Source organism: Leuciscus leuciscus, assembly GCF_965113295.1.
Source record: "Leuciscus leuciscus genome assembly, chromosome: 6".
NCBI classification, from domain to species: domain Eukaryota; kingdom Metazoa; phylum Chordata; class Actinopteri; order Cypriniformes; family Leuciscidae; genus Leuciscus; species Leuciscus leuciscus.
This window is the reverse complement of record NC_138730.1, coordinates 24,438,159-24,465,295: the sequence shown is the minus strand read 5'-3', so window position 1 is coordinate 24,465,295 and position 27,137 is coordinate 24,438,159. Positions and strand designations below refer to the sequence as shown.

Here is a 27,137-nt window from a genome sequence, read left to right as displayed (position 1 = left end):
GTTTTTTCTTCATTTAAATTACGTTTTTCTTTATTTAAATCCACCCTTTACTGTGTCAGTAATTTGTTAGTCAGAAAAATATTAGACTACCTTAAAAGTATTGCTTAATTTAACGGACCTGTGTGTGTGTGCGCGTTTTATAGCACTAGTGCAGTGTCCGTTCTCGGAGCATATAAGCCCTGCCCGCGTGAGGTGCGCCGCTTCCCGCTTGAGCTGTTCTGTAGTTTACTAAAAGTTTATTAATTCTGAATGTGTCGCGTCTCGCATGTCTATTGCACCAAATGCGACACTGCACTCCCTTGTGAAGTCGATTGGATGAACGGTTCTCGAAATAATAAAAATGCAAACGGACATACCGACACACAGATTCCAGCCTTTATTAGAGAGAAGAATATGTTCAGGCCCCTCTCTCCGAAGCTTTGAATATTCGATGTTCATTACTACCGAAGCTTCGAAGCTCAAAAAATGGTATTCGGACCAGCCCTAGTTTATGCTAATAACTTTTGAACCATAATGGCTAGACAAAAAATTATTTCCACTGATACCTTGGCTCAGGGCGATTCAATTGCACCCTATGACGTCATTTACATAATTTTCCACCATTTTGAATAAAAAAATAAAAAAAAATAAAAAAAAAAGTACTTTTAATTCCTCCTAGGCTGTTGCTACGATTTTCACGAAAATTTAATCAAATCATCTTCAGACCATGCCGACAACGTCGATTTATCAAACAGTTCTCAAATACTGCACAAACTAATTTTACATAGCGCTTGCAAAAACAGACGTAAGGCTGTATCTCCGCAACACTATCATATTCAGACCAAACTTGGTACATGTCATCACAAGCATGACCTAAGGCTACATGCTGCGTTTCGGAGATACGAAAAATTGTCATTTTTTCTTATACCGATTCAGGGCGTGTCATGCCGAATCGAATGATATCCAATTTTTCCATATCGACCATTTTGAATCTTGTACCAAAATGCTGTATTTTATGAACGCTTTAGCATATCGTTAAACTCGGTATGGTTCATCAGTACGATGCCCTAAAGGAGCCTGAGAAGTTTCGAACCAGCGCCGCCTAGTGGTAAAATTTACATTTCAAATGCTTCTAACTCTGTTAGGTTGACTTATTTTCACGGGAGTCATCTCAGATTCCTGAATCCTTGCAGAGTCCAACGATACCAAACATGCAAGGTTTCGCCTTACGGTTTGTGTAGCGTTGTGATTTAGCGCTTAAACATTTGCCAATATCTTCGAAACCAGTAGACCGATCGAAACAAAACCACAGTAGGAAGTTTGGAAACATAGGTCATTGGCTATACGCTAATGCCCAAATGTCAACATTAATAGTAAGTGGCAAGAAAATGCAAACAAAGTACGGTGTGGGTAATTTATGTTTATACACAAATGTCTATAACTCCAAATGAAATGAAATTTTCACTATGAGGACACAAAAACTGTGGGATTGTGCCTCTTGTTGGCGCTACAATAGAACCAAACAGGAAATTTTCATTGACTTCAATACATTATTCTGATATAAAATGCTATACTTTATGAACGCATTAGCTGTCATTAAAAAACTCTGTATGAGTCATCGGCACCGTGCCCAGAAGGTACTCAGATTGAGACAGCGCCACCTTTTGGTCAAAATGTATAATGAAATTTCCAAAAATGCGAATATATTTTAAATAAATTAGCCTATTGCAATGAAACTGGTCTTAATATATCTCTTGGGTCAGGCCGAGAACATACCAAGTTTGCCATATTTGGCCGAACTTCCTGTTCACCATCTTGATTTTCATTCGATACCTACTTTAACTCCTCCTAGACCGTTTGTCCGGTTTTCACCAAAATCGAATCGTATCATCTCCAGACCATGCCGACTAATGTTATGGATTTCGTGTCGATAGACAAAACCATTTTCGTATACAGCAGCAGCAAAGTTGAGGCATGATGCCAAAATGACTATTCAAGCATCATCTCTGCAATACCTTGACATACGCCTAAAAACACTGATTCATTTATGATTGAAACCAGGTGTTGAACTTAACTTTGAGTGCCACTTCACAAGGCTCAATTGTCGATCAGGCGTGTCACATGGGTAACGCTGAAGGCTGATGTTTCACTTCTCAGAAATCAATGGCATTGATTCAGTGTACTGAACAGCATTGACACCAGTCATGGGAAGTTCCCTCAACCATTGAAAGCATATTACGACAAAGATATCGCTTTGATCTTCTGACAACTGATGGCAAACTGTTTTTCACAAATATATTACTGGACCTGAAGAATGACAGACACAGGTAAATCACGCATGCTCAGTTCCCTTGTCGCTGTCTGCTCTCTCTCTGTTGTGTGTGGGGCAGAGCTGCCTGAGCCCCGCCTCCGCATCAGATAGCAGACAAGATAACTGAGCCAGCGTGATAGGCTAAAACGTTCATGAAATTAATTATGTAAACAAGCATGTAAACAAAATGGGCAATACATAGTCACCAAAGTTTATCGCGGTCATGTCCATATATCGTGCGAAAAGTTGATATAGTAATTATCAAGACAGGCCCAGCCATGGCAAAACATCTCATGCATGCATTCCCATCTGCACTTCTATTTTAGTTCTTAAAGCCCAGTGTGATGCTGTGAACACTTGCGCTTGGTACCAGTTTGACTGGAGCCACAATGAAGAGTCTGTTCCCCTCAGATAAAGCACAGCTCTACTTAAAGGTCACACTCTCTTTTATTTCTCATCAAACCTCTTAATATTCCATCAGAAAACACAGCACTGGGGTTTAATAGTGCGAGAAGTGAACACAGTGCAGTGCAAAGGGGGGCTATGTATCTTTGATTACGAAGCATTCAGCAAAAAAGAGTGAACATCACATATGACTCACTTCATTCAAACTTCAACCAAGTATAGGACGACAAAGTATAGGAGAAACAAAACAGAGGACTATTGGTTATGAATGCATTTTAGATTCCTGCCCAAATATTTTATAACCGTCATTGTAGGTTTTAGAAATGAGAGATGGTAACCAGCTATAAATAAAATTAACAAGGTCTCAGCTGGTCTAAAACTGAGATTTAACGGCGATATGTGGAAGTGGTGACATCTTTTCTTTCGTATTGTGTACATCCGTGTAAAATGTATTATGGAAAAAGACAAAATGTAGGGCAGGGACTTGGTTCTATGTATCAGCAGAGAAAGATCTGATAGTGAGCTTGCAGTCATTTGTAAGAAATGGCCAGAATTTAAGTGGACTAAATGTTTGTTTTGACATGCATCATAAGAGAAAAGTCTGTCATTTCAGCATCGAGTTATGACATTTTGATTAAGAACTATGAGGTCAAAACTGACAATTTTTTATGAAAAGTATGCACAGATGAATCGTTTACACTAAGATCAGTAACATATTAGGAAAATAGGGTGAACATTTTTAATCAAATCACACCATATTACAGAAAAATATATATTAGGATCAAATGACTTCAGGCATCTCATGATCCGGACATGCATTTCATCTAGGTCACAAGTGATGTGGATGAATTAATACTGACTGATCTTAAAATGTCAACCACACAACTTTAATATCAGTACACAACCAAAAAGACATCACTGACATTGAGCCATGGCTGTCAATGGTGGTATGAGTGAGAAAGAGACAAAAATGCTATGTGCAGGATGTGTATGCTGGAATAACAGCAGCCATTGTGTGTGAATGGGTCACTAGAGAAAGAGGCTTTCAGAGCAAAACAAGCTAATGGTATCAGAAGCACGTGACACTGGCTCCCCCCCTCCACCCTCCCAACAGGACGCATCCTGCTGTACACCATTAACTCACGCATGAGTCCTCCGAGACAGGCAAAGCAAACAGAGAGTGCAGAGAGAGAGAGAGAGAGAGAGAGAGAGAGAGAGAGAGAGAGAGAGAGAGAGAGAGAGAGAGAGAGAGACAGAAATGATGCAGACAGAGCGAGAGAGAGAGAGAGAGAGAGAGAGAGAGAGAGAGAGAGAGAGAGAGAGAGAGAGAGAGCGAGAGAGAGAGAAATTATGCAGACAGAGAGCGAGCAAGAGGGGAACGGAAGGAGCGCAGACGGGGGAGGAGAATGATGCTTACTGCGAGCAGGAAGGGAGCATTTCCCCTTCAGAGTGGGAAGGGGGAGGGGTAGGGGTTAGGAGATTAGCACTGTGGCGCCTGTGTCTTGGGGAGGGCCAGGATATGCAGCGAGGAGGAAACAAACAGCTGTAAAAATCCATTTCCACACTTGTGGGGTACGGGCGGCACCATAGCCGGCAAGAGAAACCTTCAAATGGGCCTTCTGCCACCCACATGCACATGGATTTTCAAAAAGACTTTTAATGGCAATGGAAAGCATGCTTCATTTGCGCAACTCACCTGCATGTGAGGCACTTTCTGCATGGGTGGAGGTGACTGGCGAGGAGGTGCCCATGCCTGCTGAGATGGAGGGGAGTTCTGGTGGTGTGCACCTTGGTGTGTCTGTGATTGAGGAATAGAGGGAGGGGTGTGCACCTGCTGTAGCTGGAAAGGCAATGGGGGCGTCTGCAGCTGCTGGCGCTGCGCTTGAGCAAGCATCCTCTGGTCCTGCGGGCCCAGTGGCTCTGTATGGTTTGCACCCAGTCCTGCTGGAGGTCTTCCTTGAGCACTCGTTGCCCTGTGATTGGGTGACAAAGCAGCATACATCTGGGTTGGAGGAGGATGTGGGTGCGAGGGATGTGATGGTAGCTGTTGGTGAGGATGTTGCTGCGCTGCTTTCATTGGGCCGGCTCCTCTCTGGGCATGAGCCATTGGGCCTTGAGATTGATGTGGCACGACAGGGTAGCTGCCAACATCGGTTCCCAAACCAGCACTGGGTGGCCGGCCCTGCTGGGGAGGTGGGGTGCCTGCAGGGGTGGCCAGGTTCCTCATGGGCGACATGGAAGGAGGGGAGGCATATGATCCCTGAGGTGGAGTCTGTAGATGCTGTTGCTGCAGCTTCTGTTGGGCTGTAGACTGGTTCTGAGCTTGATGCATAGGCTGGGTGTTGATTTGGTTCACATGAATGGGCTGCTGGTGCATTGGTCCCTGTTGAGCCCCAGCTGTGGGGTAGCGCTGGGGCCCCGTTGGGGCAGGGTAGCGTTGCACCTGGGTCACAGGAGCATTAGGGTTGCTGTTGCTGCTGGTGGTAAGGCTCAAGTTGGGACTCATTCCTGAAGTGTTGGCTAATCCCTGATTAAGGTTGCCGTACGAAGGATAGGGAGGGTACTGCCCTGAGCTGTTTACAGTGTTGGAAGGGACTTGCTGGTTGTGCATGTTAAATCCCATGGTTTGGTGGGGTCTTCCACCCATGACCTGCTGCTGCCGTGAAGGGCTTTGTGGGAACTGGGGGTTATGGCTGGCGACGGACTCCGTATGACCCGGACCCTGGCCGGGTCTGTGGAGAAACTGCTGATTGGGTTGCTGATGCTGTTGAGGAGGCTGTGCCGGGTGACGCATGGGGGGCCCCGACATGCCGGGATTCTGAGTTATACCCATGTGACCCATGAAATGATTGGCTTCCTGAGGGAGGCCTTGTGGAAAGTGGTTCATTCTGGGAGGTGTTTGTGTCTGGTTGTGACCCTGAATGGCATAGTCACCACGACCAATAAAAGGGCCCATTTGGTGGGTGTGTCCTTGTGGTCCAGCAGGGCCGTGCTGATGAGAGGAGGCTTGTGGAGGTTGCTGCTGGAAAGGTGGTCTAGTTTGTTCAGGCACCTGAATCGCTTGAGCACCCCACACATTTCCACCATCTGGGAATGATTGGCTCCGCCCATCTCCTTGTGCACCCGGGTAGACATGATGCCCTGCTGTCCCTCCCGCACTTGGCGGAGCACCATGATAGCGGGAATGAGGGGAGGACATGCCATTTACTGGTCCGTTCCCCATCAACCGGCCTCCCTGCTGGTCCATTGGATGCATTTTGGGCTGCTCATACTGATTAAAGTGGTCAAAATGGTGGCCAAGCTTGGCCTGTCCAGGGACAGCAGGTGAGGAGAGGTGAAGAGAAGAGGGGAGCTGTCCGTAGCCTTGGTGCTCATGGGGCATCTGTTGACTCATGGGATTTGCCTGACCTTGGGGGTAGCCACAGTCCCCCAGGCCCTCCAACTCATCAGAGAACAGATTCCCATCATCTCCAAAGAGGTTGATCATGCCTGGGTCAGCCATGGCTGCAGTGCTCCTGCTGTGCAGCCGAGCTTCAGAAGCAGGACAGGGAATGTGTGCTCACACAGAGGTGGATGTCCTCAAAGCCGCTAATCCGCTAACTAATCTGCAGCATGTCACTCCATATTTCCTTAATTCTCTCAGAGAACGCAGCGTCAGGCAAAGTCAGGTTACAGGACCTGGAGAGGAAGGGAGAGAGAGAGAGGGAATATTAACACAAATAGCTCTAGGTGAGAGCAAGCCTCTTCTATTTTGTTCACTTAAACCATGCTTTATTTAATTTTCAGCCAGTGAGTCACAGCTGTTGAGAGATATGAGAGCAGTTGAAGGGTGGTGAGACTGAGGTTTTTTTTTTGTGTGCAGTTAAATCAGTTGTAACTGACTCCTTGCCAACCTTTGATCCCAACCCCCACCCTCTGTTCCTTCTGCTCCCAAACAAAAGGGCCAACACACACAGAGCCTAAATTCATTCATTCTTTACAATTTGTTGATGGTGAGGAAAGAACAAAGGAGTTTAAAGTGAGGCAGCAGCAGAAGTAGTGGTAGTTAAACAACAGCAGCTGCCAGACCATGCAGGCAGATGTAGGAACACAAGCAGGCAGCCCACCTGCTGAAGCCAAGACTTAAAACCAGCCCTGTTGCCGCCTGCATTTGTGAGCGTTTCTGGAATATTTGAGTATGAGTGGAGTGTAAATTCATGTGCACATCATGTACTTAAGCAGCTCGTCCCAATTGCAAGGTAATCAGATGAGTGGGGGAATTATGTAGATGTGCCAAACCAGGCAAGGGTGGGGGAAGATGCAGCCTGCTGAGATGGTCTACTCAACCACAACTACCTCCATGTGTGTATATGCAAGTTAGTGAGTGAATATGAACATGTGGGGGGTGGCAAGGAATGCATCGCCTCAACTTCAACTACTCTACAAGAAAAAATTTCCATCCCAAGCTCCTCCCATTTGGTTCCTCCTTCAGCCCTTTTTCACCCAACCCCCAATTTCCCTCTTTCTCTAGGCCTCTCCACATGGCTGTTAAAATTACCCTGGTGAAAATCTACTCTGACCAGCCTTATTTAACTGTGCGTTCACACCGCCGCCGGCAAAAGCGGCAAAATTCGCTCTCGCCGCCCTGCCAACAACGCCGTAGAAAGATTTGTGGACGCTCTGACGCAAATCGAATGCTTGGTCTTTTTTTAACTTTATTTAAAGGGTCCGCAAAGCAAACAAGCATGTTGATCGTTATTTGTGCAGACTAACCAAGTAGGGTATAAGTTAACCTCATGGAATCTTTTAAATGTGAAAGAAATTGATCGATGGAAAGAACTTAACTATAGTAACATGCTTGCTAATGAAATAAGCCAATTAAAAGCCATTTATGTGGTGTATTGTGTTCATGGTTAAGTGCTAATCTAATTTGCATTCTTGCTGAAAAACAAGCGTTCTAGCGCGAAAATGTTGCCTATAAATAGTGTTGCGTGCCTTGTCAAATTCACATGATCAACCTCTCCTCTATTTTGCCTTGGGAACTAATGTGGTCGGGAAGTTTACTTGACTGCGTTCTAGGGATGGGACGATTACCGGTTTCACTATAAACCACGATAAAATGTACAGACGGTTCGTATTATCGTTTAAAATTTAATTATCATTAAAACAGTGTTTGATTATCGCGATTTTAATAACTCACTGTGAATCCTGTCCAGCCAGCAACAGTCTGAAGCAGGCGCAGCGCGCAATGTTAGGTTTTTTTATTCGAGAAGGAATGTCGGAGGGCAGTGACCGTATTCGGGAGATTTTTCAGCCTTTTAAGAGGACCAAATCTGAGGTGTGGTCATATTTTGGCTTTTACAAAAGTCCTTAGGGAAACTTAATCGATGATGATCACTACAATAGAGGGGGAAACACTTCAAATCTGCCGAGTCGTCTTGTGTGACCATCACCCACTGTTTATAGCGAACGCAAGGCAGGTTAACTTTGACCTCAATACCAAAACTACGTCTGGGAAATAATTGGGCACAAAATGTTGTTTTGAGTTGAAATATTTGATCTCACTCACTTGAAATAAACGTGAAGCTTCCGCGAAGAAAAGTTCGCAGCAAGTGGCTTTGAGCCAAAGACAAACGAACAAGTTCAAACAAGACTATTAAGAGTGACATTTAAGGGATAATAATGTATATCATTGTACACTTATTACACTGATTTTTTTTTACCACATAATTACGGGGACATATTGAATTGAGATTAACGTTTTAAACCTTACCGGTTTATAAGTCCATTTTGTACAACGTACAAAACAATCGCCCAGACAAGATGATCACAATATTATTAAACTCTGTAAACAATAAATCAACTCTGATTTAATTTTCAATACAATCAAAAACGGAGACGCAAGACGGCAAGTTGTATTTGATTGAAACGAGAGAGCGCGTCCGTTGTGACACATAGATGTGCGCTGTGTTATAATGCGTTGCTATTGACGACGGTCATTATAAGGAAGGAAATGCCACAGAATAGAATCTTGCTTAAATAAGTGCATAGAGCTGATTGTTTTATTTGTTGTTTGTTGATTTTCAGTGTGAGCATCAGTTATTTTTGAACACTTTCATCTCGTTTGAACAAAACCGTGATAATATTGATTATCACGATAATTTTGGTCACTATAATCGTGATACGAAATTTTCATACCATCCCATCCCTACTGCGTTCTGTGGAATCTTCTCAAGCGGAGGACTTCTACATTCCGATTGGTGGCCGCCGAACCACGTCATAGCTCATTACCATAAAGTTGACCTGACTTCAACTCTCCTCGCCGCTCTCGCCGTCCAAGACGCGCCACCCTCGCCGGAGCTCGCCGCCGGCTCACACTGAAAATGAATGGCTTCCGGCCACTGACGCTCTCACCGGCGCCGGTGTGAACTCACAGTAAGGATCAAAGTCACTAAAACAAGCTACAGCTTGTTGCATTTTAAACATCCTTTATGAAGTTTCATGTCCAGAATATTTGCAGCATTGTTTTTTAGTTAATTGTTTTAGTTAATTGTTATACATCACTACTAGGGGTGGGCAAAAAAAAAAAAAATCGATTCACATATGAATCGCGATTCAAACGTTACCGATTCAAAATCGATTCATAGAATTCCAAAAATCAATTTTTTTTATTTTTTTTTATTTATATTTTTTGGTATTGTCCTGAAATGAGTTTAGCTTGCCCTTCCCATAGATGGCGCTGCATCGAATTCACACTTACGCCTGCACACTCTTGTCATAGCCAAAAAAAAGTGCAGCAGAAGCTTCTTATACTGTCTATGAGCAGAAGCAGAGCAGAAGGAAGGCTGGCTGGCTGGCTGTGTGGCGTGTCTGTTTTTATTTCGGCTCTCATGTTAACAGGTTAGAGCTTGCACACAGCCTGCGTGACACGCGCGTCTCAGGTGTGGCCCGAGTCGTACGGAAAACGCGTGCATGCTAGAAATAGAACCGACGCCAATTTTTCTCGCGACACGCAAGCGTGTTGGAAGCGTTTTCAGGCTAAATAGAATGTTTATATGTCATTTTGACACGAATATTCATATTAATAAATGACATTTTGATGTTTGAAAGTCTAGGTTTTGAAATAAATGCAGATATAATGTAGGCATATTGTTTTGTTTTTTTTGATTTTCAAAAATGGCACCTGTCAATACAGAACGAAATATTCTGTAGCCTATTTTGCCGTCAATAGCCTACTCCTTAAACTACATTTAGCAGTATTGTTTGTTTGATCTGACTACAGCACTTTAAAGCTAAATGTAAAAAAAAAAAAATGTATTTAAGTTTTAATTTAAACTTGAATTAAATGTATTTGAAAGCTGGCCAAAGCTTGGCACTTTGTACTGTTTAGTTGCAAAAGTTTTTATGAAGACAAAGTAATATCAAACTTCATTTAATTTGTTTATTTATTTTCTTTTAAATTGTATGTCTACTGCAATCACACAGGAAAAAGTCAACTACATTTACATACTGTGAATCGTTTTTTTTAATCGAGAATCGTTTTTTAATCGAAAATCGATTTTGAATCGAATCTTGAGACTAAAAATCGGTATCGAATCGTGAAATTTTCTGAATCGTGCACCCCTAATCACTACGGCAACAAATGACAGACAAAAAAAACGTTCTGGTCATAAACAGGGGGACAAATGAGTAAATGAGTAAAACTAGATAACTTTGAAGTGCAGTGGTCGTGTAGCGTGGCAGGAGGTGTCAAGGCTACCTGTAGGGCAACAACTGCAGTATATAGTCACTACTACAAACCACACAAAAAAATAAATGATGCACTATTACACACTTCACCAAAATCAGCAGACTGGCACAAACCACCATTCATTTAACTGACAAGGATGGGATCCTTTTGGGGCAGACATAACTAAACCCTCCTTAACTTTTTTTGACCTGAAGCCCTGAAGATGGTGAGAAGTTAACAATTACGACCACAGCTAACCTTAATAGGAGTGATCGAAAGGATGAGAGATGCCTGTGGGTGACAGCACCACAGCTTTAATCTCCTCACAACTCTAGTTAAGAGCAGGAAGAGGAGTCTCAACACCACAGCCATAAATCAGTCCCTATTTACCAGAGTACTTCGCTACTCTTGCTGCACTGGTGGGGGAGGGTGGGAGATCCTACAGAGCCATGCTAAAAGCTGCAAATTTGAATCCCTATGATCAGATTTGGCGTCTAAGCCAGCAGGCTGACCGTTCACCCAATTCTCTTTGGAGAGTGACAGATGTGGCAGAGTGCCAGAACGGCTCCTTTTGAAGTGCCACACCCCTCAGGAGGAGCACAAGCCATAGAGCAAGAGCACCATGACGTACACACTTAACTCATAACGTAACTGCAGCGAGTGGGTGGCCAGGCTTGCCCCTGACCGGAGGGTAGAACAAGTGAGTATGCAGCCATTCACAACCATGAACATACATAATGTTGCAAAAATGGCCTTGACAAGCCAAAAACACATTTAAGCCGTCTACAATACTTGTATCCTCTACGATAAGCGCCTCAAGGCCACAGTTTCACTAGCGGAGTCCAAAAAAGTCAAGAATTTGGATTTTATACAATGCTGGATTTGTGTGTACATATTTAAAAAAAAATAATTCTTCCACAAATAATTTTCCATTTCTGATCCTGAAAAGAAACAAGAAGCCTAGGAACAGGAAAATTTGTCAAAATTACTGAAAGAGATAACAGAACGTAATCTATAAAATGAAACAGTTTTGACCACTTTACAAGCAGCAAAGCATTTTTAATATGTTTGCCACACCAAGACTGTGAATAATGATGAATAAGACCATTCAAGAGTCATAATCTATTTTAAAATCGTAGAAATGTAATTCAATGTCAAGAAGAATGAATGTACTGGGCAAGTAACAAATATTAAGTAACATTACAACATTCACTTTTAACATTACCAGTGTTTCATAGCTCAAGTTACTGCATAGGGCAAAAAGCCTAGAGCATGTGAAAAGTGTGGTCTAGAGTGAGACTACTGTGACGCATAATAAATCTGAATAAAGGTCCACTCACGGGTAAGTTATCACCACAATTGCCAAACTGGAGCAAAACTGGAGTATTCAAGAGACACTGTGCTGATCATGTGATCTGCTGGTCAGTTTATACTTTTCAGTCCATTTCTATGACAATGAGCCAGTTTAGATAAGCAGTTATAATCAAAGTTCAGCTGCTTTTTGCTTAGTCAAGCTAGAGTTTATCTGTATTCAAGTATAGGCTACATGTTACAAAAAGAGCAATTAAATGTATTTGAAGCAGGGCTCGACATTAAACCTTTTCATGCGCTTGTCCTTTGGACAAGTACTTGTCATTTACTTGTCCGTGCAAAAAAATTGTTTGTCGGGATTTCTTTTGTGTGTGCGCGTTGTAAATATAATTTATTTAAATCAATATTATCATCAGTGTTCAATCAGCTTTGATATTTAAATCTGCATATTGTAATATCTGCACCTCAGAGCAAGAGACAACAAAAAAATGCTTTTCCACTGTCGGGGCCAAACCGTTCTCTTTCCTTAATCGTTCCATTCCGTGCCAATCGTTAAGGATATGGTTTCATTTTCCACTGTGGGGCTGATAACAGAGCTCTTAAAAATATAATTCAAATGTGCCAGTCGTTGCCTTGGTAACGCAAGATATTTCTTTAAATTTTTTCGGATATTTATTTTAATTTTATTAATTTGTGTTCACGTCGCTCAAATATCGCGCTTAGGCAGCTACAGAGAAACTGGTAGCCAGGCAACAGACAAGTGAGTTGCGATTTCACTTACAGCCTGATGGTGGAAAAGTGGCTAAAGAGGCCAACTGTTACAAATATTCAATTTAATCACAGAAGTAAAATCTATAAAAGTTTATAGTTGATCAATGACGAGCAAACCATCTTTTTAAAGTAACTTGGTGCTTTAAATGACAATTGTATTCATTACATCATTAGGTGGCGACAAGTTAATTAGGCTTAACGTATCTGTCATTGAATCATTAATTCAAGAGATTCGTTCAGAAATGTTGATTCATCCAGTAATGAAACAAGTGAAGTATTTATGAGCGAGTGTTGTCACGATACTGGAATTTTCAACTTTGAAAATATCGATATTCGATACCATTTTTGATACAACAGGTAAAACTTCCATATACACCGCCATCATTTTACTGCCACAATTTTGTTGTAGTAGCTTACACAGCACAGGGAGGCTTTATTTGAATCGTTGAACTACATAATTTTTTTTTTAAAGTAAACCGTAATAAAATAAAAACAAATTGCAAACTGAAGCCATGGCTCTAGACTGCGACCATTTTTTGAGAATGTGCGAGTTATTTGACGTGATTGTATTTGTGCAAGTGCATAGTCTCACACTCAATCGGTGTCTGCCAACCTGCACTTGCATTAGGGACTTATGGGCAATTCCACACAAAAGTCATCCTTACTATGAAAAAATTTAGTTTTTACCTAAAGATTAAAACCCTTTTTAAGTTGTCCATTTAGGTCTGCAATATACTGTATTAATGTGCTGTATCAGAAATTAAGAAAATTGCCTTGTTTTTCCACCACATATGAGGTGAGCAGCAATGCCAAAATAAAGTTCAACCAACCATATTTCATGCTTTCAAAAGAGGGATCAAAGACCCCCTTTTTAAAACTTTATTTTAACAAAGCATTTTGCAGAAAGATTGAGGCATGCCTGAGAAATAAATATACTCATTTTGTCATAACATTGCCTGCTGAATTTATAAGGGCTATAATTAAGAGGTCACGATGCCTCAGTGCTCTTCCACGTCCATTAAGTTTTAAAGATTATGTTTATATAATATAAAAATTATAAATACAAATAACTTGAAACTTTATATGCAAAGCTAAACTATGTTTATGCTTATTACAGGGATGCAAACATGTATGGTCAAAAAAGAGAGGTTATCGAAGCCCTCACCCCGCGGCAAATATCCAGATACTTACATAATTGTGATGAATTTAATCCTTTGTAAGTTATCATTTGCAGTGTAAGATTACAGTTAACACCTTTAAATATTACAGAAATGTATTATGTATTTTTATTAAACTTAGTGAGTGTATAAATCAGCAGCAAAAAGTAATTCTTGAGAAAATCTGCACAGTAATTTTATAAAATCTAAACATGTTAATAAAAACAAATTACTATTAGTACTCTTATAAAATTCAATCAGGCAATCATACATTTCACAATTTTATATTTATATATGAATGTCAAGAATTCAGAAGTGTATATATTTATATAGCCTACACTACACAGAAATAATACACTATTAAATTATGCTTATTTTAAATGTATTGTGCAGGCTAGGTATAAAAAATATAGGCTTTTAATAATCTTTCAGTGCGCAAAACCATGATAATATGAAACGCTTCAAAACAGAGCGCACAAAGCGCGTATGCGCATATCGCGGGTGCAGAATGATGTGCTCAAAGCAACATGGATTCACAGTGTGCAGCGCTGCACAAGTGCGCATTTAAAAGTTCACATTATAATGTGAACTTTTAAATGCGCACATTGGAGAGAGTTTTACCGTGCATCCTGCTGTAACCGGACGAGGCGCGCGCGCGCTGTTTGAATACTGAATGGAGAATGATTGACAGCCGCAGAGGAGGGAAAATTAGTTTCCGTAAACTTTAATTTAATGATGTAAATAGACTTCTGTCCCTCACATTAAGCTATGGAATGGCTTCAGATGACTGTGAAATTATAATCAGACGCTCTCAGACCCAAGTCACCCAAACTGACGTGAAAAAAGCGGGAGGCGGCGAAAAGCGTGCTGTTTGCATCCATGTAATTAGATCGACATTTCATCCCGCTACTTTGATCTGAACAACCATAACACTGCATTAAGGACGTGACCGTTACAGGCCCTTCATATTAAATCATATGCATATTACTATTGCTGTGATCTGTTTCAGGCGTACCGTATATCAGTGCATATCCAATAATTGCAATAATATTTGTGCTTTGTTAGTTTTAATATGAAAAAAGGTCTCAACTTTCAAATTCAGTCGATATTATAAAATTCAAACAATAGAGGTCGCTCTGTAATAGGCATGATATAATTCTGTATAGCGGTAGATCAAGCGCACATGAACCGATCTTCTCTTCCTCTTTGCCAGTTACAAGACGAAATATGAATATCAAAAGGTAGCCTATATGATACAGTACAACCTACAGAAGAGCATACGTCTTATAGGACACTTTTCTCTGGATGTTGCATTTTTCCCTCTTTGTTAAAACACGAATATTCATCATAATCCCACGATCAAGCTGACAAAATAATAATAATAATAATAATAATAATAATAATAATAATAATAATAACAACAACAACAACAATAATAATGCAATAATTTTGACTCACGACTGTGCTTTGAACTGCACAAACTGGCTGAAAACCGTGCGATCATTTAGACAAAAAGCTCATGATTGCGAGCAACTCGCACCAAAGGAAAATAGTGTTAATCAGTTCACCTGGACTGTGGAGGAAACCTCCAATTTAAACTCCTATTTGATAAACATTAATATTTGTTAATTATTTTAGCAAGCAGTTCTGTTAGTAGGAAAAATCATGGTCTCTATATTGAGTCTTGAACCACGCTTGTCAACATGAGAAATAGCCTTATAACCATTTGAATTAGAGCGATTTAGTAGCCTATAATAAAGTTGATTAATTGTGCAATCTTACCAGACTGGTATCACAGATTTCAATATTTGGTTGGAATGAGTCACTGAGCATTTAATTATAGAATATCGGAGGGGTTGTGCGATTATTGTCTAAAAAAATCTCCATGTTTTCGCTGCTGATGCGGTGGTGACATGTTCATGTAACCAGAGGGTGGCGATGCCTAAAAGCTGTCACAAAGAACCGGCAAAAATTATTATGAATGTCAAATATAGCAAAGAGACATTTTAATTGTTTATTAATAAAAAAGTGTTTTCTGTGTCAGTGTCGGCTGCAAAGATGAAGTTGACGATGCTGACTCGCGATCTTCGCAGTATTGTGAACGCGCCTATAGAGAGAAATGCACATTTAATTTAGATTATATAAGCAGACAGCAGTCTGTTTCCTTTCGCTTTGAATTGTTTTGTTTAAAAGATATTTCAAGCTTTCAATAGATTATTTCTCAGGTCTGTGAGAGAAAAGTACTTTATACGCTGAGTTTCAGTTCATTTATGAGACAAGCTCCAGTTCATGCGCCGGCGCCTCCGTGTCTTTATTATATTGTCTGCTATATTTGCTTATTTATTAAATCCAGGCAATTGGTTGATGAAACCAATTAAAATTAATATACAATTTATACAAAACGAAATTCACTTAAAGGCAAAAAAAAAAAAAAAAAACTTAATCAAATGGTCAAAATCCTCTGAAATTTTTTATTTTTTAAATTATTTTATTTATACATAAATATGAAACTAAACGCGTTTTCTTTAATGACTAGACTAAGACTACAACACGTAGGCCTATATATTAGCCTACAGTAGCCTACAGAGAAATTTAATGTCGGAGCGGGATTTGAGCGAACGCTGTCTTACCGGTGAGCATGTGAGGAAGGGGTGCGGTTTTCGAACAATCATCGAATATTATTTTTGCTTGAAATGCCAATCCTTAATATTTGGTGTTTTAAATGCTTTTTAAAAGTTTTAAAGCAGTCTTTTAGTGCCGCTTTCAGAGCGGTCATGTCCGTAACATTGTTTTTTCCTCAAATGCGAACACGAAAATTTTTATAAAATGAATATTGTATGTTCTGTGGAGAGCCAACCCTTCTTCATCCAGTGGGTAGAATTACTTTTGGTTTGCACAGTGTAATTCATAGAATTACTAAAAAATATTTTGCCACCTAAAACTTAGAGATTTTTCTTCTCACGTCCGTAACGTAATGCGTGTATTTCCCTCATATTAAATATAAAACATGTGTAAACTGATATTTTTCTAAAGTCTGGACTGCTTTATTAAGGGAGTATGGATATATAAACAGACATTTCAATATATTGGTATTAAATGCATTTTCTGAGAATTAATATTTAAATTTAATACTTTAATAGTTTTGACTGCAAATGTCACGTCCATAACGCTGGAATTGCCCTAATCTAATCTGTCACGTATTACCGACTACGACTCTCGTTCAGCTCACAATGCATTGAGCAGAGACATTCAGCTTTTAAGTGAAGTGTCTGTCTAACTGAACCAAATGATTTGTATTACAATAAAAAAAAATCTAAACGACGGTGGGGGGCAGTGCCACGGTGGGCAAGTGATGTAACCTTTTTGATAGTTAAAAGATTAAAACATTTTGTCAATATGGTCTTGTGTCACTGTCAGTCTTTTTACATCAGTGCAAAGCTAGGGTATGCAGATTAAGACAACTATTCATCACCATGCATTGATTAATGTGACCAAATCATGTCAAGTTTATTTGTATAGCGCTTTTCACAATACAGATTGCATCAAAGCAGCTTCACAGTATTAAACCAAATCATGTGCTGGTGCAACCAACTGAGAAAGTTAGTCGCACCAGTGCGACCAGTGGGAAGAATGAGTCTAGAGCCCTGGTTGCACAAATAAATAGAATAGAATAAAGACAAATGAAATAAACATGGCTTTAAGCTTTTCAGGTGGGTCTACAGATAGTTATATGGATAAAATAACTGGATAGTTTTCATTGCAAACCTTAAATGCAGATTAATGCTTACAATTAAAGTTACAAAAGTTATTTACTAAAGAGCAACAAGTGATTTTCTTTGATTAACATGACAAGCAGGAATATTAGACTGCTGTCACTTTAAGAGCTTATGCACAGATCCAATATGGTTACACAACATGCATTTTCTCTAAAATATTTTTTTTTAAAAGTGCCTATTTAGCCTACCTGAATACACGCCATACGGACAATTTGACAAATTTGTATGTATTTGACCATTTAAGCGCAATAAGCCATGAAAAAGAGGTGGCGGCTTTATGAAAGAGCCACTTATATCGATGAGTGGCGTGAGCGCGAAACCTGCGGGAATGAGTCAGATGATCCGCAATACCAGCACAAATGACACAAGTGAGTGAGGAGGTGGGTGTGTGTTAATTCACCGCCAGAGAGAAGAGAGCGAGAACACACAGCTGGTATCAGTTTATTGATAGATACTGCAGAAAAAGTATTGGAACCTTTTCAGATATTTCAGTATCGATACTAGGAAAGTCACGATACAAAAATTCCAGTAGTAATATTAAACAAAATTCAATGAGTTTATTATTTATGATGATAATCATTAAAAGTAAATATATATAAACATTTGAAGACTACATGCCATTTAAAAGTTAACATTGTTTATAAAAGAGATCAAGTGAAAAATAAGCAACCCTCTACGCTAGGGATGTTAACGATTAATCGACGATCGATTAATTGTCGATAATATATTTAATCGATAAAACTTATCGATCGTCGATTAAGCAGGTTCATACGCGCGCGCGCTGCTCAACCGCGAAACATCTAAAGCAGACAAGAGGAAAAATGAAGTGAGCGCGCCAGTTATGGTTTACAGCTAGAGTTACCCATCATGACCCTGAGTATGCGTGTGCATTCGCAGCCTTTATTTTGTGCAAATGTAAGTTGTAATATTGTTTATTTTGTGCCTATCTAGGCCTATATCTGATTTCTCTCATATAGGATGTATTTGGTTAAGAAATAACACTGTAGTAAAGCATGTCGGTGCGTCAGCGTACGCAGCTCAAACGGCAATGCACGACTAATAATGACTATGATTGTGACTATAATGTTACGTAAACATGACAAAGAGAACAATATTGTAATAAAACAGTGTTAATTATTTGGGTTTAGTTGCTGTGTTTCATTGCGTTGCTCTAATAAGAGCGTCCACAACATGAGTCATTCTGAATAGCACGTAGTTCAAGTTCATTTGTGCATTCACGTCATTTTGAGCAGATATCATTAGTAAAATTGTTTATTTTGTATTTATCTGATTAATCTCATATAGGATGCGTTTCTTTGAGGTAGCAAAGTGCGTTTACCAGTGTTCATTCAAAGCTTCAGTGCACGCAGCTCAAACAGAAATGCACCACTAATAATAACTATTGGGACTGTCATATTACATAACATAAATGAGAACACTTAATAAATCGTTGTGAATTCATTGGGTTTAGTTGCCGTTTTCAGTGCGTTGTTCCAGGAAGAGCGCTTCCACAACAGGACTAGCACACATCAGAGGCGACGTTGGTGACACGTTGTATTAGCCGTTATATATTTGATTATTAAATAAGTAATTTAATAAATCAAATATACCCTGTACTGTACTCCAGAAATGCTGGTATAGTCACATTTTCTAAATTTCAAAACCGATTTGGTACCGAAGTACCGGTACTTTTGACAACCCTAATGGATACACATCGAAATTTGACAACACAAATCAAACTGATTTTTAAATTATAAGTCAAATTAAACAATTTACATAAACTGCAGCAATTAACTTTTGTCAGAACCTCTAGTAAATTATATGCTAGTTTGTTTAGTTGTCCGTTCAGAATCACGGGAGAATCGTGATCTCAATTTGCAACAAAAAAAATTGTGATTCTCAGTTCATCCACAATCATGCAGCTCTAATACAAACATACTTATGGAGACTGTAAAGACATGAGAAAGGTCTCACTGAGGAACAAAATGGGTAACATCTCTTGCCAGCTACGTGTGAATGGAAGGGATTCATGCAACTCACCATCTTCCTCAAAATCAGTTTCATAACAGTTAAGTTACACAATGTAAGAAAGCCAATCAGTCGCACTGATCACTGATTATTAGATGTCATGGCTACACAAGTAGTTCACTGAGGTTTTTTCCATTCCTCATACAAAATATAGGAGGTGCATGGGGCATTCATGGGATAAACAAAACCACCATTAATGTTTGATAAAGCCTTATACTATGAATACATATTTGATGAACATTATAGGTCACACTGACATACTTTTCATCTTGCATTAAAGTTACATTGAAGGTCACTTGATTCTTAATATAGAATAATATACTTGAGATCTAGTTAACTAAAAAAAACAAAAACAGCAAAATCCCTCAGTGACAGAACTGCCAACAAAACATCAGTATTTCTGAGATGATGCTAACAATAAGCTCATGTTTATAAGGGTGAACAAGTTCATGCCCTCTTTCATTAATCGTTCAACAATCATCTTTTGACACTAGCGATAAACAAAAGCAGTCTGAGCCGGTTTTCAGCCATCTGTGTCAGAGCACCAACCCGCATTGTTTTTTCCTGAAACCAAACCAACCAATGTGGCCTTGCCAAAAGAGCAATGCACGGTGATACTAGCACAGAAAAAGACTAAAGGGAAAAAAAGTGGGGGAGGAAAGGCCCACCAAGTGCGTGTGATTGCAGTCATTAACACCGACAGTCTCTTTAATGCACTCGGAGAGCACGTCACTGATTAACCAATCCTACCTCCCCAATTTTCCCATTTCACAGGGAGCTTTAAAACCTTGTTAAGAGAGGGCAGGTCTATGGCCACCTGTGGTTTGTCTCTTGAGTTTAAGTTTAACATACGAGGTGTGCATCATAGCAAAAAGGAGGGGTTGCACTCAAAACAAGCTCCTTGCACAAATGCTCTCCAGCAGCATTCCTTTTATTTCATTCCCCTGTTCAACAACCCCCACTAGAAGCTGTAACTGCAGCTGGGCATAATTTATGTGTGTGCTCCTCCACATTATATGCATGGGCGGGGGTTTGGAGGGGGTGTATCTGTGGCAAGTAACTGAGCACAAAGACAGTGTGAGGGTGACACAGGATGCGACGGGTGGGTAACTGGAGAGTGAGCGGGGGTTAGGGCTGTAGAGCTGCTCCATTTGCGTAAACTGGTTCCTTTACACAATGCTGCTGTAATTAAATGGATGAGTCCCCCCCCTCCCCTCACACTTTATCGTGCTAGCTCAACCAAATGGGGTAAAAAAAAAAATAAAAAAAAATAAATAAATAAAAGTTGCTTGCGGAGAGCAGTGCAATCCGTGCGTGATATGATGTCATGCAACAATCATTACAGTTTGAATATGAAGCAGTTCCTATTAGAAGGAACAGTTAGATGGCAACATTTCAGTCACACATAAAAACAAGAGCTTGAGTGCGCTAAAAGTCACAGACAATCATAGAGAAAGCGGATTTGGGGTAGAAAAAAAAAAAAAAGAGGAAGAGAACTTTGACCTTCACTTCCAGACCTGCTGTCACCCAGTCTGCCTCTGGCACTTGAGTACCAGCTGAGAACTTGCAGCAGGGTCAGCTGGGGCAAGAAGCCATAAAATTCCACTGTTCCTCTAGCAGAAGGCGACAGTAAGGCCATGTATCCACCAAAGCGTTTTTTTTCATGCGGCTGGCGTATTTTTTCAATTGTTTTCAATGGGAGTGCCACGTTTTTAAAACGCCATGAGCGCAACGAGGTGCTGAACGTTTTTTTCACGCTGAAGCACTCTGCGTTTTTTACAGGTCGCCGAGAGTTGAAGAACTTTCAACTTTGGGTAAAATGCAGCGCTCATCACTGTCACTTTTTACCCAACCGTCCAAGCACAGAGGAGGAAGGGCGGGACCAATACCACACCGACCAACCGCCACATTCTGCTTGTACAACGTCAACAGATGACAACAAGCATAATAACAGAACAAAATTTAAAACAAGAGCAAGCGAAAATAGGCTGTGTTACATTGTATCGACATTTTAATATAGAATCAACACAGAAACAAAATGAGTGAAATGTGATACTAGTAACACTTTCGCGGATATTCCGTATCATAAGCAAAGTGTCTCTACTAAAAAAAAAATGCTGCGCTGCCGAAACGCTCTCAAGCACCCACAGCTAGGCATTTTCAGCAGAGCGCCTAGAGTTTTCAGCTGGCTAAAAATGCTTTGGTGGACACACGGCCAAAAGGCTTTAAAGCGAAATAATCTCAACCATGTCACTGGCATAGTATGGAGGAAGCTTAACCAGATCAGGGCTCCAGACCAACATTTAATGGGGTCATCAGATGCCCATTTTTCACAAGTTGGTATGATTCTTTAGGGTCTCCATGTTTGTAATATACTTTGGTTAAAATTCCTCAATGGTTGTGTAAAACAACTCCCTTTTTACCTCCTCAAAAACAGCTCTGTTCACAGCGACCTGTTTCGGTGCATGTCTCTTTAAATGATAATGAGCAACTGCTCACCCCACTCCTCTCTTCCGTGGGGTGTGCTGACAAGACACAAAGTGCTGCCATGGCAGACAGTATACAAATGGCTGAAGGCAGAAATATGCTAATACGGGAAATATGCTAATACGGGACAGTCCATCATTGGTCGTGGGCGGAGTATGAGCAATATGACATCATATTGCTCAGAAAATCCAAATGGCTTGATTGAGACCGTTTAGGCTTTTTGAGAAAAAAAAAAAAAAAAAAGAGTGAATGGATTTTCTTCATTGTATGGTGGTGTGTCCACACACTGCAAAGACACATTTATATGCAAACACCATATAAAAGTGAATTTTGCAGCCGATGACCCCTTTAAGAGCAGTAGCACAGGTGTGTTCTACAGATGGTGGTGCCAGCACCTGATCTTGTAGCGCTGGGGGGGATTTTTAATCATCAAGGTAATTTAATCATAAAATTACTACTGTTTTGCATTAAGAACAGTTACTAATATTAGCTACATGTTTATTTCTTGGAAATGCACTTTTGCCATTAAAGCAGTGAGCTCGAGATAAGATGGAGATAAAATTAACTTAACCACAATAACGTGCAAAAAAACTTAGTGAAACATTTTAATATTTTACTCTTATTAAAATGTACCATCGTTCTTTAGTATCATACTGAAATGACTGACACTTCAGTGATTATAAAAAGGAGCACTCTTTACGGTGTAATTCAGTTGCAGTTTGAATAAAAGTTTGTTTTTCATTAGAAATTGACTTCCCACATACTTCAATAAAACAACATGCCAAACTTTGACAAAATTATTTCTTGATTTGATATTTTATAATTTGATTTCATAATGTCTAAATATAAAATCAAAAACAAACCGTATGAAAAAAATATTAGTGAGTGGAAATAGCTTGTTTGCAGACAAGTGATTCTGACAACGGCCAAAATTCAGATGGAGGGCAGGAAGTGAAAAGCAGTATGGACGAGATGGAGGAAAGTCCATACTGTGCTGGTTTAGATAGGTACAAACAGAAAATCACAACAACATTTGGACGTGATCCTTATGTTATGAAGAGGAACGATTTTTCTACTGAATTTAAATACTTGCCTGCAATCGAGGCGACAGATATAGAGAATGTGAAGCTGCCGTCACGACGTGTCGAGTTCAAGTCTGTTTTGTTTATATCGTGCAGTATGTAGATTTTCTGTCGTGATTGTGAAAAATGTCGCCATTGTAGGTCATTCATGATGAATCGAGAATTGCTATAGGAACTCACATCATTCAGGGAGAAAACGGGACAGTGAAATAAATTTTCGCTTTTTCTACGTGTAAAAACACTAAGGGTAGCAGGTTGAGGAGGTGATGGAAAGACGCCGGATAGCAAATCTAGTAATAAATGTCACTAATTAATCCCTATCACTCAAAATAATCACATTGCTGAGTGTTTTTGTATTTTGTTTGGTTTAATAATTAACATTAAATAATTAACATGAGAGTGTGACTCTCACTCAAGCGGCTTGTGAATTAGCAGAACTTGCACGCAGCCCCTTCAAAACTGTTCACAAGCTTATATGGATTTGATTTTGGTTGTCATTTGTTGAAATAAACAAAAAAATGACTGCCTTGTCTGTACGTTGAATGTGACCCTCTCCGATTTTCCTCTGTGGTCATATGTGAAAGTGAGTATTTACAATGACAACTAGAGGGGGAACGGATCGCAGTTGATCCGTACGGATCAGGCCCCACGGTTTGGCACGCATGTGATTTGCGGATTAACTGCTAAATTTAAATCATAGAATGAAAGTTTATAATTTGGACGTGTTTTGTCTTGCCAACTTACACATTCAAACAATTTTAAACCAGAAGAAGAGGCGAAAGTCGGGACTCAGCCGCACGCATTCAAAGCATGCGCAGAGAGAGTGAGGCACAGACAGCGCTCGAACACCGAATTGATTCCTCTTTCGCGTTTCCTTGCCCTTGAACGGACACAAACACAAAATTATGTCAAAATACTCGTCTAAATACCCATCTCGGCAATATCCTCTTGTTTATGTCAAAAGTGAACAGTTGAGAAAGAAGCCGGATGTTTGTCCGTTTTTTTCGGTCCGTGTATAAATGAAAAGCAAAGTTTTGGTTCGTTTGCCGCTTGAGGCTCTTTTTTTCATCCAAGATTAGTTTCAGTGGCTTTATGTTCGTTTAAACCGGACCGCTAAATGGCACAGTTATCTCAGAACGTAAACTTTGACACGGAGAACCACAAAGATGCATCACTAGCGTTAACATTAGCAAATTCAGCTCAAAAGATGATAGAATTATACCATCTCCCGCTGTGTTGTACAGAGCTGAAGTTAGGACTAATTTTGGCTTACACTATAAAGAAACCACTAAGGAGATCAACAAGTCATGTTGTTTGCAAAATAAGCCATGATAAAATCCAATACTCACAAACGCATTGAATCTAAGAGCTCACTTAACATCCTGACGTATGCATATGTAAAATAACGCAATCATCCAACAGCATATCACAGCAAAATCTCCAGTGTTGAAATCCTGGTGTTAAGGACTCAGAGTAAAGAGTTAATTTTCTGGTGTTGAATTTCAAGGGATTAACACTGCTAGTGTAAACCGCACCCTCTGGCTGGTGAAAATATGTAGAGTTAAATCCGGGACATTTACACGCTGGGTGCGACGAAACGAGCTGAAACTTTTCACAGGCGCCATTTTCTTTGACTCGTGATGCAAGGCATACGAGGTGGGAAAACAGATATTACGTGTTGTATCGCATTTATATATGCATTTTATAAAATCATATCGCTTTATAACAATATGTGCTGTGCATTTTTGTTGACGCGCGATGTGGAGCAGACCAGGATGAGGTTGCTTTTAAACAGGGAAACGACAAAAGTGTTTAAACTAATTTACAATAAGTATTTCATAACATTGATTTATAGCTATATTTAAATGCTCTGCGCGCTTAAACGAGCCGAAACTTCTCAAAGGCGACATCTTTGACTAAACACGGAGCTGACGATGAGGAGGTTTGCTTGTAACGTTAACAGGGAAAACTCAGAATGTAAGGGTTTTTAACCTAATTTACAACATGTATTTCATGGCATTATATTGTTTTATAACAATATTTATGTAATGTGCACACCTTAACCTTTCTCACAGACTAGGCCCTACATATTCTTTGACTCGTGGCGCAGTGCAGACACGGAGTTTGCTTTTAACAGTGAAAACACAGAGCAAGTGTTTTAACTAATTTACAATACGTGTTTTATAATGTAATATTTGTTATGACAATATTTGTGATGTGCAAATATCATAAAGTATGCATTTATCCTCAAACTCTTTTACTCTCATTTGCCAGTACACCTAGCATATAACTGAAAAACAGAAGAACAACTCCAAAAACTGCGGACCAACAATGCACGTTAAATTGTCACTTTAGTTCCTTATTTGGAGGACCAATTTTCTTAGAATGGGTAAGTAATTCTTTCAGATTAAATATTTATGCTAAATGTATTTATCAGATTAACTTTTGGTTGATGTTTGGATATGCTTTCATGTTTAAATGTATTGATCTTGCTATGTGTTTGCTAGGAGCATTTCTATGATGCACCAAGTGGCTAAGGGCACCAGGCTTGGTGTTTAAAGACTGTACAGACTAGAACCTGGTGATGGTAAGATTTAACAGATAACATATGAGAGAATCATGGGCACAAACAAAAAAATTATCATAGCTTTGTTTCTATTTGGTATAACTAGATTTTCTGTTTCATAACACTCATTTTGAATTTGTCCAGTCAAATTATTTTACAAAAGTAATCCTTTTTGAGAAAAAAACCCACTTGAGTCACATGGATTACTTATGATTTCCTTTATACCTTTTCGTGGCTTTGGAAGTGGTAGTTGAATAGGCTATTAATGAAGGGACAGAAATCTCGTAGATTTCATTAAAAATATCTTCATTAAGTGTTCCGAAGATGAGGAAAACTCTTACTGACAACATAAGGGTGAATAATTAATGACAGAATTAATATTTTAGGATGAATCAAGTCTTTAATTTACTTGGAAATCAGTAAATTCAAGTCTTATCTAACCAAAACAGTTTCTTGTTCGAGTCACAAAAGTCTAAGACGATTGAACGTTTTCCACCATAAACTTGCTGTATTTATAAAACACAAATTGTATTAATTGTAATTGGTCTGGTTTTGTTGTCTAGGGAACCAGCACTCCAGGATTTTTCGAGAAAGTTGGATCTGCACAGCCTTTCCTGCTCTGTGCAACAACTATGCACTGAACTTTACTGTTAGCAACTGGACACAACTGATCCACTCATATCCTGCAACTGTTTATCATCTGCTGAATGTTGTTGACTCAAGCACTGCTGTACTGTTGCAAAGTCAAAGGTACTCAATCAACTTCACTGACACAGGACTTACATTCACTGACATTTACAGGACTCGAAGTATTGCAGACCATTTGATAAGCAGCTTTCATATAATTCTGATGACAGAAATGCCTATACTGTGCCTTCATTTATTTTAAAAGTTAACCTATGATGTAAATGGGCTTGTTCATTAAACTAGTTTGTTAAAACAACTGTTTGCATTTTGCCTTTATTTTTAACTTTACAATGAACAGAATTCTACTATGATCCCAGACTACGGTTACAATTTAACTTTCTGGACTTCCGGTCTGTATTTTCACAGCGATTCTGCGTGTTTATTAATGAACGGCTCGTTTTAAAATATTCCCGGTCGACTGACATTTGTTAAGTCATCTGCTTTAAACATCACAGTCCTCATGATAACTTTCATTAACTTTACATTAAGTAAATCCACTTCAAAAGCTAATTACTCCTGGACAGCAGCGCCATAGAAATATACAGAGCGACCGCAAAAACGGAAGTTAAAAGACAATATTCTAAAGATGGCGGCGCCCTCGTTTCTCTGGCGCATAAGGTCTATAAGGTTGAGAAGATTATGATTTCCTTTTTTTTTTTTTTTGTGTTAGGTCAACACCAGAACCATGTAGAATTTTAACTCTGCCAGTGTTTGCTACAAAGCTGTACCCAGCTATGTAACAGTGTTGTTGTTATCTGCATTGGTGTTAAAGGGCACCTATTATGCCCCTTTTTACAAGATGTAATATTGGTCTTGGGTGTCCCCAGAATGCATTTGTGAAGTTTCAGCACAAAATACCCCACAGTTAA

General features: G+C 39.6%; 1 protein-coding gene across 1 annotated transcript in view; it reads right to left on the bottom strand.

The window, feature by feature from the left end:
• Positions 1-27,137, bottom strand: part of chd7 (chromodomain helicase DNA binding protein 7) — a 69,813-nt gene that overhangs the window by 34,819 nt on the left and 7,857 nt on the right. The window contains exon 2 of the mRNA XM_082172590.1: positions 4,392-6,373. Within this exon, the coding sequence (XP_082028716.1) occupies positions 4,392-6,197 (1,806 nt within the window). The 5' untranslated portion in view covers positions 6,198-6,373. The remainder of the gene's footprint in view (positions 1-4,391; positions 6,374-27,137) is intronic.